Source organism: Acanthochromis polyacanthus, chromosome 20 (genome assembly GCF_021347895.1).
Source record: "Acanthochromis polyacanthus isolate Apoly-LR-REF ecotype Palm Island chromosome 20, KAUST_Apoly_ChrSc, whole genome shotgun sequence".
Classification (NCBI taxonomy): Eukaryota; Metazoa; Chordata; class Actinopteri; family Pomacentridae; genus Acanthochromis; species Acanthochromis polyacanthus.
The window spans coordinates 3,927,341-3,944,736 of NC_067132.1; the positions used below are offsets into that span (position 1 = coordinate 3,927,341).

Below are 17,396 nucleotides of genomic sequence, written 5' to 3' on the forward strand. Positions count from 1 at the left end.
TGTCGAATATTTTTTCTTTTTGTTTTGTTTCATGTTGTCTCATTTCTTTTGTCATTTTATGTCTCGTTTTTGTAACATTTTGTCTTGTTTTTGTTGTTTTTTTGTCTTTTTATTTGCCTGAAATTTGTCGTTTTGATCATTTTACTGGTCTGGCCCACTTCAGATCAAACTGGGCTGAATGTGGCCCTTGAATAAATTGACTTTGAAACCCCTGCTGTAGAATAACTCCACACAATGGCAGCACAGTAACAAAGTGATCATTTTATTGAGATTCATAAACAGTTGTATGGTATGATGGAGCGATAGCACAGCCTGAGTATTTAGCAACCCGTTCTCAGTTGAATTAGAACTGTACCTCTCAACATTATGTACATACAGTATGTGTACTTTACACACAAAACCAGAAACAAAACAGAAAAATATGCATGCTTGGTGTCATCAAGTCATTCACATATTCCCTTTGATAAATTCCCTGTTTTAAAAAAAGAAAATCAAAGAAAACCAAACAGTCGCTACAGTTGCCACCACCTTACCTTTCTGTAGACATCCCATGATTCTTTGCTTCTCCAATAGCTTATTTAAATATGTATATAATAGCTTCTACCAATGCACTTACATATAAGTGTTACTGGAGTGTTCCTAATCAGTCTTTCCCAGCAATAAATGTCAGTGTTCTAGATCTACAGTGTATGCATTAAACATATGAACTCAATTAAAACAAGATTTCTGTAAGGTCTCTTCACATCTTCTACAAAGTAAATAGAAAAAACTCCTTTTTATGCACTGTCATAAACTGCCCAAAGCATATATTACTTACTGGATACATGCACTTCTGAGATTTCTGACAAACTGATAAACAAAAAAATGACATCAACAGAAACTCATTGATGTAATGATGGTGCCAAGAGGAATACTGTGAGGCGAATGGAAACAGACTGATCAGCCAGCTCAATAGATAATAGAAAAGACATACATATCAAAACACAAAGGCTCCAAAAGTGAAGGCAAACTCTTTGACTGATGCTCATTATCATCATCAAAAAACTGCAAATTAAACATTCAAGGAAAGTGTCTGGACCTCCCCTTACTTATAAATACAATACAGTATAAATAACAGTACAAAAGATTGTAGAAAAAAGGAAAACAAAAAAGACCGGGAATGCAACGGAATCACAGCCTTGTCCTCATGGATGCAGAGGTGCGTGGATAAGGCCTCGCCACTGCCAACAACGACTGCAGTAGTAATGATCCGACGGCCAGACAACCCTTTTACTTTCATCAAAGCCATTCTTTCATTTGCTCTGGCCAATATTCATATCAAACAAGAGTTAAACGTGAAATTCCTGGATTTCTGTTACTTTTTCTAGTGCCCCATCACCCAATATTTCATAGTTTCTGTTGCTAACAGGCAAATAAAGCACCATTTAGGTGTCATTTCAAATGCTAACAGTAATCTTTCAAGAGAAAATGATAAAAAGTGAAGTTTGTGTGGGGAACAAATAAGCATCAAATCTGACTGGCTGCTGATAGTTCATGACAGTGAAACGTTCAGTGTGGAAAACTCTCACAAATCTGTGACTGTGTGCCAAACACTCAGCTGTTCAGGATCAGGGGATGGATCCTATCTCAGCAGGCAAACTTGGCTATACCCAGTACCAACCACTTTAAAAAATTCTCCCTTTAAACACTTCATCTGCACATGGCAACTGCAGTGTGGCTCAGTTTATGGAAAGATTGTCATTGTGGTGAATAAACTAAGTTTTAGGTGTAACTAACTAAAGACTGGGGTTAGGGTTAATAAAACGGAAGAACTACAAATCTGTGACAGGATATGAAATGTGCTCTCCTGTGGTTCTGTCTCATACACTAAATATCCATCACACCATTGTTTTACATAAATGGCCCTCTTCCTCCTCTTCCTTGGCACTGGACATAAAGTAAAAGATGTAATAAAATCATAATGGAGTCCAAGGGGTACTGATCAGCTGATCTTTACTTGTACTTATCCACACCCATTCTATGCAGCATTCCCTTTTTCCCTCACTAGATGTCAATGTGGACCAGCACTATTCCAGACCAGAGGGTGGCAATACTGAGCCAGTCACAGCCAGGACTGGGTTAAACCAGCGCTTCATAAATCCATCCAATAGACTGTTTACAAAGGATGGACATAGAGCGCATTTCAATCGCCACACTACCACGCAATACGGTAGGCTAGAAAAGATGTCCAAACGCAGAGTATGTCAAAAACATAAAGACGTCCTACTACATCCAGTCACATTTAGCAGTACACAACCCAGGATGGTTTTCTTGGCCATTCTGACCCACAGTCCGGTGCACAGTGGAATATATGCCTCCTCTGATATGGTGTTGCCCATGAGTAGAACCATACTTGAAATGCTAAGAGAACACAAATGAACAACAGCACATTACACACTGCTACAGAGTGCAATGGGTCTGATGTTGTGGGGAGGTAGAACCCTCAGACGTATGAAAATTGCATGCAACAATATGGACCTTGTAAGAGCAGCCCCGGTACACACCGACAGTAAAAAGAAAACACGTGATTTGGGATGCAGGTCTGAAAGTGAAGCCAACTCCTCTGTTTGCAACAAGAAGTCTGATTGTACAAAAGTCTGTGAGAAAATGACCCTACTTCTCCCTTCATTTGCTGTGGACCCAATCATCAAATTCAAATCCCCTTCAGTACAGTATGTAGTCCAGTCAGATCCACCGCTCGCTCGCTACATCCAGTTTCTAAAGGATTTGGGTACAGACCAAGTTGGCAACCGTCCATAAACCAATGAGTGACATTATGGCTATGTCCATCTTTTCTATAAACACCATGGTTCATAGTAACAAGCTCATTTCAAATGAGTGAGTAAACTCCTGTAGACACAGAATTAGAAGCTAGTATAATTAGCCAACATTTTTAGAGGTGCCATCTTTTATAAATGCAGTTTTTTCCCTTCGATTAGTACTTTTCTTTATACTGCTTAAAATCAGTGAGAACCATCAGATTATGCTTATGCTGACCTCTCTTCACTCCAAATGGGGCAGATGTTAACTAGCAAACATTTCCAACGGGGCAACAAACCTCAACCAGCTAACACAAACTGAGATGACTCACATGAACAAACCTAAAACAAGCAGAACCAGAGATGTTGTCTTTTTCAGTCCACATGTTCTTCCTCTTGCTAAAACCCCGTGCCTGCATTACCCACAATGCAACTTGACGGCTGATTGTTCAGTGAGAGATGTGTGTCTGCTATGCTGGCAGTGGCTAATGGAACCTCTAGCCTGCAGCAGAGATGACTTCACACCGTCAAACTGTTGCCTTTTTCAGCTGCGTTGAGTAGCAGGCAGTAGTACTGGAAGCACTCTGATACATAAAGTTACTGGAATTTTTAACCATACAGCTCAGTTAACGATTGCAATGATAGAAGGCGAAAAGAAAATGTTTTCAGCTTTATACTTCTTTCAACATTTGACTAAAACATGTAAGGTTTCAGCCCAACTTTAACGTTTCTTGGTTGCATTTATACTTGTTTTTTTCTTGAGATCAGACTCAAGTGTGAATGGAGCCTCCCATGAACCTCTCTTGTGTTTGGAGAGTGACATAAAACCCATGCAAACACTAGGAGACACTGTTTTCAAGAATAACCGAGGCTAATATCTGAACTGTGGATTTTTCTTATATCAGGTTCGAGCACTAACCCCACAGGTCATATATGGGGCAGTAAATAACTGAGGCACAGTTTCATTACTGGGCTAGAAATGTAGACAGGGGCTGTGGATGCTGAGGATACACTGCAGTCAGTCACTGTCTGAAAGAACATGGTTGGCTGTAGATCAGATTAAAGGTCCTGACTATTGCATATATTACACTGGTTTATCCAAGGGCCTCTGTCCATGTCACAAGTTTATACCAGAGGGGCCAGATTGGTTCAAGAAGCTGGACCGGCGATCCTGGACCTTTGGAGACCTACATGTTGCTTTGCACCAGTCAGTGAAGGTTCACACGCTCCATTTACAGAGCAACACCAAGGTGATGGTACAGTCAGAGAGAAGAAGTTCATCAGTGGAAGACGTGAATAAGAGAGTTCTCATTCAAACAGCAGGACCAGAGAGGCTGACAGCTGAAGCACCACTCTGGCCAACAGGAGTCACACAGCGTCCCCTTTGGCCAACTGGAGAGTGTCCACATATGCATTTTTATCATCAAGGAATCATGAAGTGCCTTTCTGCTTTACTAATCAGCCTCAGTCTCCTCAGAATAAATCCAAGAAGCCCTTGTGTTGGAATCGATGGCTACTTTTGTTTGTAGGAGACATGACATCATCAGAAAAGGTTGAGGGAGCCGTCTTGAACACTGCTGTCCATTCAGAGGGAATGTCTCTGTCCAGCTGCTGTCCTCCGTTTGGACTGAACTACAGGGAGACACAGGATGGGAAGCTGCAGGTCCATCTGTGGGCCTTCCTGGACAGTCTCAGTGCTGGAATGAAGTGTCGTTGTTGTAGAGTCTGTACCTGCCTTTTAGGTCCTACAACGTCTACCTTGATTTGCTGTTGATTCATTCCATTCATTTGGACCAAAAGACAAATGTTTAGAATGTACCCCACTAGTGATCTTTCCTCAGTTCCAGTGTACCAGGTCACGCATATTTTTTAAAGCAAATTCTCAGTCCTAAACTACTCTGAAACAGAAACTCCATTTCAATAGTTACCTACTGAGAGTATAAGAATATGTTTGGATGGCCCCTGTTTTTCTGGTAAATCATTGCAGATTCTTCTTAGATTCACTGAATTATCTGCAGACGTTTTTGTTTTCACCTCATACAGCTGTTTCTGTAAATAAATAGCGATCCTTATAGCCTTGGCTCTCTTAACTTCTTTACAGCTGTAATTTCTACTGAAACCCAAAGGATATGTGCTCTAGTCTGTCCTCTGTTTCTTAGAGTTCTGCATATCGTTGCCTGATGTTCTTTGCTTGCATTGCTAAAGTGCAGTGGGTATATATCTCCGTTCGTCAGACAGGATCCCCCACAGAACACAGAGAAACATACTGATCCTTGGAGACTCTCAGGAATAAAAATCCAACATGATTGTTCCTTTGGCATAAGGGCTACTAAACTCTGCATCCAACTGAAGTGTTTTTTAAAATCTGCATTAAACCTTTTTAAAGCCACATTTCTATATTCATCTGAAGAGCAGCAAACCACCTGAGGATATGTGAACCAAACTTGAATTCACAAAAAGATTAACAATTAGCAAGTCAGAATTTGTCAAACTTGTTTTCAAGCAGGGATTCTGTAATTTGTTTTTGCTACTCATTCTCATCTGGAGAGTCGAACCTGCAGCTCTGATGCTTGGATGAGCACTGCCAGTAGTACTTTCCTGACATTTCTTTTTTATTTTTATCTCATTTTATTGTGTTAGTTTCTTCTTTTTTTTTTACAACAATTAGAATACTGTAAGTTTTACCACTTTACATTACATTAAATCTCTTCTGTGTAATAAAGATAAATTTCACGTGTTTTTCAGTGCTTAGCTGTCATAATAATGTCTTAGATTTGATGTAAAATTCTTGCTTTCAGTTCTAATATGTTGATTTTATTTCCTTACTTCTGTACATTGTTCTATACTTGTCGCTGTTTTTAGGTGGATTTTTTGTTACTGTCAGAACTTTCATTACTGGACAGATGATGCATTTTGATACACACCAGAAATGATCTTGATTTCATTGTACATACCCATTCTTTGGGTATACATATCATTTTAGAAAGCCAGTGCAGGGTTACACCTTCCCCAATAATAGCTCATTAATATAAAAATAAGTGTTGTCCTGCTGTGGTGTCCTAGGTGCTGGGTGCAGTCAGACAGATCCTTCTGGCTAAGAGAGAGACACATAGAACCAGAACAGTGACGTACATACATCCACATGACCAAAACCTTGTCCAGTACAATTCAGGAATCTTTACGACATATGAAGCCAACAAAGGCTGCTTTCCTTTTACACCATGGCCCAACCAGTGTCAGACAGAGAGGGATGCAGAGTTTGTCTGTTTAGTCTGTCTCACTCCAGGCCAAAAGTGCTCGTTTCCTCCACAGCGATCAGCAGTTTCTCATACAGCATGGTGTATGAAGGGTAGGGAGGCAGATCAAGGCGGTTAAAACAGGTATGAGCCCTGAGAGAGAGAAACAAAGAGACAGGTAGGTGTGTTAGAGAGTATGCAAAGTCAGTTATTTTATGCACTTTTGCACTGTGAAAAACAATTAGGAAGAAGCACAATAATGGAAAATAGTAAAACATACAGTCATGGAAAAATGATTTGACCTCGCTTGTTTTCTTCAGTTTCTTGTTCATTTCAAAGCCTGGTGCCACTAAAGGTTTATTACCTGAAGAATACAATGGACACGACAAAAAATGCAGCTGATAATACTTCATGTTCTATCTGACATGCTTCAGCTTCATTGTATTCCAGGGTCCATAAGAGGACATTTCATGTCATCAGCAGCACTGCTCATGTAAAGGTCTAGAGTGGTTTAATGCTGACATTCAAGCTGTAGCACAACTCACAAGTTGTCAGCTCTGACATAACGCCAAAAATTAAATAATTATGTGAAGCCACAAAGGCAGCCATCTTGACACTGCTGGAAACTGACATGAGTGAGAGACAGGTAGCGAAAAAAACTGAAGATCTCCAAGACAGCTGTTCATTACACTAAGAAATAAACAAAACCAACATGGTTCTACCAAACTGCTAGCTGGTCACAGCAGGAAACGTCTTTCTACCACCAGATGACCGCCACTCATCCGTTCCTGTCAGGAATCATCCTCAGACCTCCAGGAACCTGAAAATGAGTGAACACTGTGGAGAAATGGGACTTGTTTGACAAGGACAGTTGGAAAGTGACTTGTTGAAGCTGGTCTGATGTCACACAGGGCAGGAAGAAGCCCTTCATTAAGGAAAGGCAGAGGAAAGCCCCGTGACTCTTTGCTGGGATCACAAGGATTGGACTGTTGATGATTGGGCTGAGGTTCTCTTCAGTTTTCAGTTGATGTCCACTCCAGCCAACTTACTGGTTAAGAGGAAGCCTGGAGAAGCTCCAAACCAGACTGTCTGCCCCTACAGTAAAACATGGGGGTGGATCAGTGACCATCTGGGGTAGTTTCAGTCCGGGTGGAACAGGGACAATGAACCAGGTCATGTACAGGACTACTGTTGAAAACAGTCTTCTTCTATCAGCTGAAAAACTCTTTCCTGCCCCCAATGACTGGATTTTCCAACAAGACAAGGTCAGTTAAAGCCTGGATGGAGAACCTGATGGAGAGCATATGCCAAGACACATGGCTGCAGACATCAGAAATAATGGCTATGAATCAGTACTAAGTCCTGTGTGGATCATGGGACTAAAACAGACAGAAAAGAAAACATGGAATCCTAAAAGCTGTTTTTTGGCAGAACAATGCCATAGATACTGATGGAAGAACTGAAGTGATTTTGGTTGTTATCAAGAAAACCATAGAAAATGTCTGATATCAGCTCTGAAATTAAATTCTTATGAGCTATTTTTGTTGCTATCATTATATTTGTCCAAACAAATGTATCTTTAGTGGTACCAGGCTTTACAATGAACAAGAAACTGAAAAAAGGGTCATTTCATGTGAAAACACACAACTTCCAGAAAAGTGGTTGCTATACTGTTGACAATTTTCTCAGGGTTTTATGTGCTGAAAGATAGTTACGATAAAACTTTCCATGCAAAATTATAGGTCTCTATCTCTACTAGTTCCAAACTTATGACCTCTTCAAATTTCTGGAATTTGGACCTAAACCCACCCCCTAAATCCTCGCCTAGGATTTTGCACTATTTAACTGCTTATTTCTCAGCCTCTAGATATTGTTGATGGCTGAAATTTGGCAGACAAGCTCACAGCGACCATCTGACATCACAGGTAGCCTCATAGCCTCCTAGCTACTCTCTACAGACTACAGGAGCCTTCTAAAAATGCTAAAAATTAAGAAAAACACACTCGCGAGTAGGTTTTAGGGGTCTAAAATTACTAGAAATGTTAGAAATGTTGACCCAAGGACCGCTCTGTCCTATTCTAAACAAAATTGTATGATAACTTACAAAGTTGGAGACTTCTGGGGGTATCATATAGAAAGATATGAGCTGCTAAAGTATGGACCCCACAAAAAGTGACCAATTTTGGTGAGGCCAAAAGGCGATGTGGCACAGGTGGTAGAGATCTATAAATTTGTATAAAATATCTTCCATCATGCTACTACAAGCCTACAAAATCCCGGTTTGGCTTGTTTCCTCCTTCATGGTCAACCATACGCTTGAAGTGAACCCCTATAACCTGCTCACGAACTTGTATTTGGCTATAATTGGTGCATTACCTATACCCATATAAGATCATTTTAGATGACCAGTATTATTTTGATACATGTAGTCATTTTCTACATCTGCAGGTGTAATTCTAGCACACTGGCAAGTTCACCAAATGGTTTTTACTCCACATTCGAAAGGTACAGCTTTGCCTTGTACTCCTATAAGTATTTAACTTAAACTTAACTATAACTTGTGGCATTCATCTTGCTGTCCAAGTTTCACACCAATAGAACAGGGATCAAGTTCTGCCATGCTTTTTGGCAAGTGAGATAGTTAAAGTTGGTAGGTCTACTAATCTATGCTACACTACAGTTATACTAGAACATGTCAGGCAGCAACACCATCATATGGACAGGACTTTTACTCTATCTTCAGCTCAGTTTTCCGCAAAAGAAAGAAAGATAAATCAACAAAATTCAATTCATCTAATGCAAAACATAGATTCACAAGCTGTTTATATGGGTCCACTTAATTGTATGGTTGACCATGAAGGAGGAGAGAAACCAAACTGGAATTTTGCAGGCTTCTAGCAGCATGATAGAAGATAATTTATTCAGGGTTACAGATCTCTACCACCTGTGCCACACCATTCCACCATCATTCAGTTCATATAAGGGAAAACATAGGTTCACAAGTAGGTTATAGGGCTTCACTTCAAGTGTATGGTTGACCATGAAGGAGGAAACAAGCCAAACCGGGATTCTGTAGGCTTGTAGTAGCATGATGGAAGATATTTTATACAAATTTATAGATCTCTACCACCTGTGCCACATTGCCTTTTGGCCTCACCAAAATTGGTCACTTTTTGTGGGGTCCATACTTTAGCAGCTCATATCTTTCTATATGATACCCCCAGAAGTCTCCAACTTTGTAAGTTATCATACAATTTTGTTTAGAATAGGACAGAGCGGTCCTTGGGTCAACATTTCTAACATTTCTAGTAATTTTAGACCCCTAAAACCTACTCACAAGTGTGTTTTTCTTAATTTTTAGCATTTTTAGAAGGCTCCTGTAGTCTGTAGAGAGTAGCTAGGGGGCTGTGAGGCTACATGTGATGTCAGATGGTTGCTGTGAGTTTGTCTGCCAAATTTCAGCCATCAATTATGTCTAAAAGCTGAGAAATAAGCAGTTAAATAGTGCAAAATCCTAGGTGAGGATTTAGGGGATGGGTTTAAGCCGAAACTCTAAAAAATTCAAGATCCCATAAGTTTGGAACTAATAGCGCTGGAGCCCTAATTTTTTTGCATGGACAGTTGTTTTGTGTCTATCTTCCATCACAAGAAAATGTAGCCAATTTCTAGATGGGGCAGCAACACCCATTATTGAAACCACATGAAATGACCCGAAAACAAAGTTGGCCTCATCATTTTTTCCATGCCTGTAGGTATGGAAGACTTGCACAGTCAGGAAACTCAATGCAATGTTCAACACACATCAATATTTACCTATAGTTTGCAAACATCAGCACCATGAGCTGCTGGTGACACCAGAACAAGTACAGTTGTAGCTGTACAGCCTGTGAATCTACTGAACTGAACCAGTGCTGTAGCAGTTTAACTGCAGACAAATTCAGTTTCTTTTAAGAGGAAATAATATTTTCTTCTTTCAGAAGTTCCATAGTTTCACTTTACAGCACCTCAACTGTGTCAACACAAACACACACTGGCACACACAGTACTTCCAAAAAGTGTTATTAGCTGATCTACAGTACAGCAGGAATACTCAAGCTAAAATGTCCACTATACACTCTAACTCTGGCACTTTTCCCAGCTCTGCGGTGAAAGCTGAGCCCTGCTCTCTGTTTCTGCTGAGCACACTCTCATTTTAACTGCTGTTTACCAAATTAATGTCCTACTCTAAGGTCAGAGGAACACACCTTGTACAACGTCTTATGTACCTGCACTGCAGAGGAGGGAAAATCCAGAAATAGCTCTTCTGCTGAGCTGGTAATGAACAATGTCAAAGCATTTGCACTGTACAGAATATAGAGATTCATGTTCCAGCAAATCACATGTATTATACACTCAGTCAAAATGCCAGAACACTCTGGAGGTGGCTGACAGCTTAGCACTTTCACCAGTCACTTTGTCACTTTGGATGTCAAAGAAACAACCTTAATGGTGAGTCTGTTTTCAGGTGAGGTTATTGCTCCACGGTGCCATGAACAGCACCTCACCTGCAGCGACTGCAGCTGAAAGCACTGACTTCAATGCAAAACTATTTTGAATTATGTTTATTTCAATGGGTGTTACATTGTTTTAACTGAAACTTGAACTGATCTGTGCAATTTTACCCTCAAAACACTAAAGCTTGCCAATGGATTTTGAAAAGTTATCTTTAATGCTTAAAAAGATGACCAAAATGATGCCAGTGTTCCTCTGCCATCACAAATGACCTGGAGTTCAGTGTTTTGTCTAAAGATGTTTCACCACATATTGGAGACTGAACCTTCATCCAAATTACAGCACATATGAGCTAAATTCAAACCCAGTGTGGCTCACATCAAAGCAAAGGTTACTTGTTGGGGACTATTCTCAGCAACAGAATAATCCACATTTGGTACTCTATGGAGTACAATGCTGTACTGTATCCGACAGGTGGAGCTACTTCCTCTGAAACGAACTAAGGAACAGGACATGAAGGATGAGGAGGATTCGATACCTGGGTAGTGATGTGACTTTGCCCCACTTCTCGATGCAGAAGCGTCGCAGGCCGTTGGATCCTCGCAGGGCGGCGAAGCCTTCGTAGGGAACACTGGACGTCCCTGTGACAAACTGCAGCAGGCGGAGGCGCTGCTCGTTGTTGAAGCGCTCCACAGCAGCCCAGAACCATCGCATCACTATGTGGCCGTCATGGTAACCTGGGAAGGCAATATGTGACATCACACCTACTCAAGGTACAGGCTTTAGCTGACAGTTCTGTTAATGACGCTGAATGGCATAAAATTAAAGGTAATGTGTAATAAAATCCAGTATAAAGGCTAAATGTTTTAGCTATACGGTAAATTACATATGACATTTTTAAAGTAAAGACTTATCTTTCTGTCAGACTTTCAAAGATGTCTCTATTTATTGTCAGTATTACAACTGCTAAACAAATGAAGTCTGACTGATTGATTGAAAAATAAAAAAATCCTGAAAAGCAGGATTCTATCCTAATTATTGATTAGTTCCAATAGCTACAGAAGCAGCCAAGGTTATATAAGGACATGATGGGGATTAAAACCACTGCTGTTTCACGGTAAGGGTCCTGATATTGGAGTTTGAATTTTTGTCTATTTGTGAGACATTTTATGCCTTTATTTGAGGGCAGACAGGAAGCACTCGATATGTTGAATGAACTATTCACTTGATGAAAATCATTGGAATTTTGAGAAATAAGCTGTAATTCCTTTATGCTGAGACTGAGATTTCCAGATTCGTGTCACTCTCTTATCAGTACACAACATGAAAAGCTAAAGCCAGCGGTCAGTTAGTGAGGTTAGTTAGCCAAAAGACTGACAGCATCCACATGTTCAGGTGTAACAGCAGCATGAAAAGTGTTTGAGGACAGTGGAACACACCTCCTCTGTACTCTGTGTTGCTCCTCCAGTCACCCAGGTCTATCTCTACCGTCCCAGCGATCACCAGCTCCAGCTCCCGCGCATCAAATACTGACACCAGCCGCGAGTCCACCACCTGGGATGGAGAGAAATACCAAAAAAGCTCATTTACAGCGCTGTGGAAAAGTACGTATTTGTTGTCTTCTGTTTCTGCATATTTCTCACACTGAAATATTCCACAGCATCAAACTAATAATAATAAGACAGAGAGAACCCAAAAAACACAAATGTAACGTTTAAATGATGGTTTATTGAACATTTATTAAAAACCTATGTAACTCAGTAAGTGTCCCCCTGAATTTAATAACTGGTTGGTCCACCCTCGGCAGCAGCATCTCAATGAAGGAATTTCGGCTCATTGTTCTTTGCAGAACAGAACATTCGGCCAAATTAGATGGTTCTCGAGCATGAACTGTGCTTTTAACGTCTTGTCATAGCATCTCAATTAGATCTAAGTCCAGACTTTGACTTGGCCATTCCAAAACCTTCATTTTGTTCTCGCTGAGCCACTCAGGTGGACTTTGGGTCATTACCTTTCTGCTTAAGCTATTTGTTCTTGAGCTTTAGTTTATGAACTGATGGTAGAAATTCTCCAGGAGGATTTTCTAATAGAGAGCAGAATTCATGGCTCCATCAGTTATGACAAGTCGTCCAGGTCCTCAGACCTTCACACTACCACCACCATGTTTCACTGCTGCTATCATGTTCTTCTAGTGGAATGCAGTATTAGCTTTACAGCAGATGTAACAGACCCATGTCTTCCAAAAAGTTCCACCTTTCACTCATCAGTCCACAGGATGTTATCCCAAAAGTCTTGAGGCTCATCAAGATATTTTTTTGCAAATGCAAATGAGCCTTAATGTTCTTTTTGATCAGGAGTAGTTTGATCTTTTCAACTCTCCCATGGATCCTTTTTCTCCCAGAGTCTTCCGTGTTGTGGAAACATGTAGACGGCCCTTAACTGAGGTTACTGGGTTCTTTTGTGGCCTGCTGGATGAGATGTTGATGCACTCTTGGGGTAATTTTGGAAGCCGGTCCACTCCTGGGAAGGTTCTCCACTGTTCCATGTTTCTCCATTTGTGGATAATGTCTCTCACTGTGGTTCTCTGGAGGCCCAGAGCCTTAGAAACGACTTTAGAAACCCCTCAGACTGATGAATGTCAATGAGTTTGTTCCTCATCTGTTCTTGAATCTCTTTAGAACGTGGCACCATGTGCTGCTTTTTGAGACCCCTCAGCTGCTTCACAACACCAGACAGGTGCTATTTAGTGATGTTTAGATTCAATAGGTCTGGCACTGATCATATGTGGGCGTGGCTGGTGAAACTGAACTCAACTGGCAAAAAAATGTGGTCGACTGATAGATCGGTGGTTAAGGAGGCATGAGTTTTTCACACAGGGTAAGGTGGGCTGAACAGCATTTTTCCTTCAATAAATGAAATCATCTTTTAAAAACTGCATCCTGTGTTGCCTTTATCTGTCTCTAAACATGACAAACATGCAAAAATAGAAGATATCTGTATGGGGGCAAATACTTTTTCACAGAACTGTCTAAAGAGTGTGATATGGTATCTTAATACTGTTTGCAATGCAGTCTGAACAAAATAGTCAAAAAGTGTGAAGTAGTGTTCCACTGTGGATTATAACGTAGGGCTTGTTATTCTGCTGGGCTGCTCCATCGTTTTGCCCCACCCTGCAGCTGGCTTCAGTACTCCTATTATCGTACTGCTGTACTCATACACTGGAACCCCAAATGCTGTTTACGTTTCATTCCAAACCATCTGAGAAGTGAATCAGTCCTATTTACCTCGTAGAAGCCTCTGACCAGCGCCTCTGTCTGCTGCACCACTCCTCTCTCCACCCTCCACTTGGCCATTCGCTCTATATAATCCTTCTTGTTCTTCTCGGTCACCTGGAGGTTGGAGCCGCCCGACTTCAGCTCCCGCTCTGTCACCTGGCAGCAGGTAACAGTGAAAGGCGTTAAGGGAATACATGTGATTAAACACTATGTGTATCAGAATAAAAAGAGATCTACACACACAGCGGGTCTTGTGTGTTGGGCTGCTGGTTTACTTAATGAACTTCAAGTGCAGACGTTCTCTGACCTCATCCTGTTAATCCTCTTTAGATCTTACAAGTGTGACTTTTTTAACTTGAATCATTTCTGACTCTAAGGCAGGAGAAAGCAACCAGAATGAGATGTGGTCTTAAACGTGAAGATACATGACAGTACGTGTGAACCCAGGAAGCTTCTGTTTGCTGCACATGCTGACCTGGCCAAAAACCTCCTCGTTCACAGTGAAGGTGAGATCCAGGATGTCAGTGATGTCGTTGTCTTTCATCCACTGCAGAGACTGGTGGAACTCCTCATCCAGGTACTCCAGATCAGACAAATCTGTCGGCCTGAGAGACACACACAGCTCACACACACTGCCCACACAGCTACCAATCACTGCTGCAGCTTCATAGCAGTTTTCTTTAAAAGTATTAAAGGATGGAAACATGTTTCTGGAATTCAAAATGTAAGAAAGAGATGTGCCAGAGAGCTACAGCTTTGACAACACAAATTAATATAAAAAAAGATAAAATCTCAGTGAAATTATACTCACATCTTTAAGATTGTCAATCTGGGACAGATTTAAAATCTGTTTGAAATTAGTGCAGCATGTTCATATGAGAAAATCTAATTTATAAATGCTTAAAAAAATTGTTCATTCTGTCTTAATTTCACCTTTCACAGCAGACAAGAAATGTTCACTTCTTGTAAAGACATACTAAATATTCCTATATTGCACATGAATTCACTTAAATACTGATTAACCTCTGACATGAAACTGAAGGAGTAAATGACATTTAAGGTGTTGTTGGTGTGCACTTACAGCCTGAGCAGGGCCTTGTAGAAGGGCCTAGTAAAGAAAGCATCCAGCAGGTACTGATGGATCAGAGCCAGGCCCAGAATACGACCACTGAAACGGAACCTGGAGACAAGTACATTTGCATTAAAATCACTAAAGTAAAACCGTAGCATTGACACAAGAACAGTGAAAACAGGCAAACCGATCTTTGCTGTGTTAGTACACTCTGTGACCACCTTCTCTGAGCCTGGTTCTGCTGGAGGTTCTAACCTATCAAAAGGGAGCTTTTTCCTTCATAATGCCACCAAATGCTACACTGAGGCCCTTTTTTTTCTAGATTTGTTGGGTTTCTCTCTATAATACAATAAAATATTTTCAGACCTTTCTCTCAGCTTACTTTATGAAGACATCCCAGTTAGTGTGTAAAACATCAATGCCTTTAGATACTTTTTTTTGCTATATTTTGTTTGAAGAGAAAATGCAAGTGACGACAAGTTGTCGTTTACAAAGATAATGATCACAATATAAGACAACAAAAACACAAAAGTGCAACATCAACAAACTAGAAAAGCATTCAGAGAGCGCAGTACTCCTCCAAGGCTGCTCATTCCCCCATATGACATGTCAGAAACACAGTATTTTTTGTAGAAATGCAACATTTGTTTATCAGATATTGATGGTCAGAAAACACAGTAGCATAGAATGTGTTCATCTAAGACAGATGTACCCACAAACTACATGACCTTACACTGAGCACAGGCGTGTGTTCTGCATGTGTACGTTATGTACGGATAAAGAATCACGTGACCTAAATATATAGCAGGCAGCGGGAATTGATGGGTCTATTTTTATTTAAATAATTATTGCACACTTTCTGTAAATCCTATAAACTTCATTTCACTTCTCAAATATCACTGTGTTCGTCTGCTATGTGATATATTTAACTGAAATTGCTGATCCGAACAACCAGTGATTGACAAAAGGAAAACCTTGAAAATGATCAGGGGTGCCCAAACTTTTGCATACCAATGTAATCAGCTGTTCTTTGGATCATTTCTGATGGATAAGTCCTGATAAGTCCGCAGAGGTGGATTTGTAGTAGGATCACAATCAGCTGATGTAGTGTTCACTGGTTGTCATGGTTACAGTGATGCTGTGCCACTATCTCACAATGATACAGAAATCTTTAACTAATCCATGGATCCAGACTTTAAGCTGCATCACTGCTAAAATCTCATCACTTGGTCTTTGTGTCATTTCTGACCTTCCCTGAAAAATTCATCCAAATCCGTTAGTCCTTTTTTGAGTGATGCTGTGGTCTGTTCATGATCTGGTTCAAGCATCATGAGATACTGCTGCCTGGACATCAGTATGTCATGATGCTGAGATCATGGGATACATGATCCATGACAGTCACTTACTGTAAAATCAGCAGGCTGTATTCTGTCTGCACTAAATGACTTCAGACTCATTACATACATGATGGCTTATACTAGTTCTTGACATGACAACTCTGAGTAGTGTACAGCAGAGACTGAGCTGCATGATGTCAGTTTATTGGAACTGAAAAATAAACTGTTCAATAACAACTAGGGGTCCTAGCTGGAGGTTTGTCATGTGTGTACTACACAGCTTACCATTCCAGATGGTTCTCAACAAACGCTGACATGGGGCTGATCTGAACGGTGTAAGTGTCATTGGCCGAATACTCGAACAGCCCATAGTACGGATTAAACAGCTCCTGAGACAAGAGGAAGAAGAACTCTCTGGATGGACCACTGTAATCTAATCTGAGGAGACAAGGAGACAGAGACAGGAACAAGTTCACATGTTTAGTTCACTGGAAATTGGGATATTTTAATGAACGATATTGTCCTATTTTGGCCTGAAAAAAAAAAAAAAAGATTAATAAATCTACTTTGTTTATCCGCCTTTAAAAAGTAGGACAAAATATGAAAATCTGATGATATGCCTCAATATATTTAGGTCAATAAATATGATACATCTAGGAAGAAACACAGAACCTTTTGAATGGCTCACAAACTTTCAAGCATCACTGTACATAGAAAGCAACAGGTGGGGGCACTAATGTGGACATTTTGTTGGAAAGCTAACTCAGGTGCTAAAGGCTAAACTAAACTCTAACTAAATGGAACAGAAATAATGACAGCAGTGATAGCGAAGTCCAAGCTGCTGCAAATGATGTTAGCTCAGTTTGTTGTGCTGCATCTGATCCTGACAGACAGTGCTTTTGTATCTCTGGTTTTAAGCAGTGTGTGTGTTTGTCTTACCCCTCCTCCCCCAGGAAGGTGACATAGAGTTTGTTCCTCTGCAGCTCTTTGCGTGAATATGCCATCACTTGGTTAAAGGTTCCCTCCAGGAGATGCTCTCTTCGGATCAGCAACCTACAACAACCAGGACAGATCAACGAGAATATTTCAGCTCATACTTCACACTGGCAGCGCCCCCCGCACCCCTCTGGCCAACAACATGAACATGAATAAAATGCTTAAATGATTTTTTAAATCCAAATGCTATT

The 17,396-nt window shown here is 40.6% G+C and overlaps 1 protein-coding gene across 3 annotated transcripts in view; it reads right to left on the bottom strand.

Moving 5' to 3' along the window:
• Nucleotides 1-246: 246 nt before the first annotated feature.
• LOC110970495 (E3 ubiquitin-protein ligase HECW1) overlaps nucleotides 247-17,396 on the bottom strand; it is a 148,093-nt gene continuing 130,943 nt past the window's right edge. For all 3 annotated transcript variants that reach the window (XM_051940343.1, XM_051940341.1, XM_051940342.1), the window contains 8 exons: nucleotides 17,149-17,262; nucleotides 16,495-16,647; nucleotides 14,882-14,980; nucleotides 14,276-14,405; nucleotides 13,810-13,956; nucleotides 11,965-12,079; nucleotides 11,064-11,262; nucleotides 247-6,187 (listed from right to left, as the gene is read on the bottom strand). In XM_051940343.1, coding sequence (XP_051796303.1) covers nucleotides 6,076-6,187; nucleotides 11,064-11,262; nucleotides 11,965-12,079; nucleotides 13,810-13,956; nucleotides 14,276-14,405; nucleotides 14,882-14,980; nucleotides 16,495-16,647; nucleotides 17,149-17,262 — 1,069 coding nt within the window. In that variant the 3' untranslated portion in view covers nucleotides 247-6,075. The remainder of the gene's footprint in view (nucleotides 6,188-11,063; nucleotides 11,263-11,964; nucleotides 12,080-13,809; nucleotides 13,957-14,275; nucleotides 14,406-14,881; nucleotides 14,981-16,494; nucleotides 16,648-17,148; nucleotides 17,263-17,396) is intronic.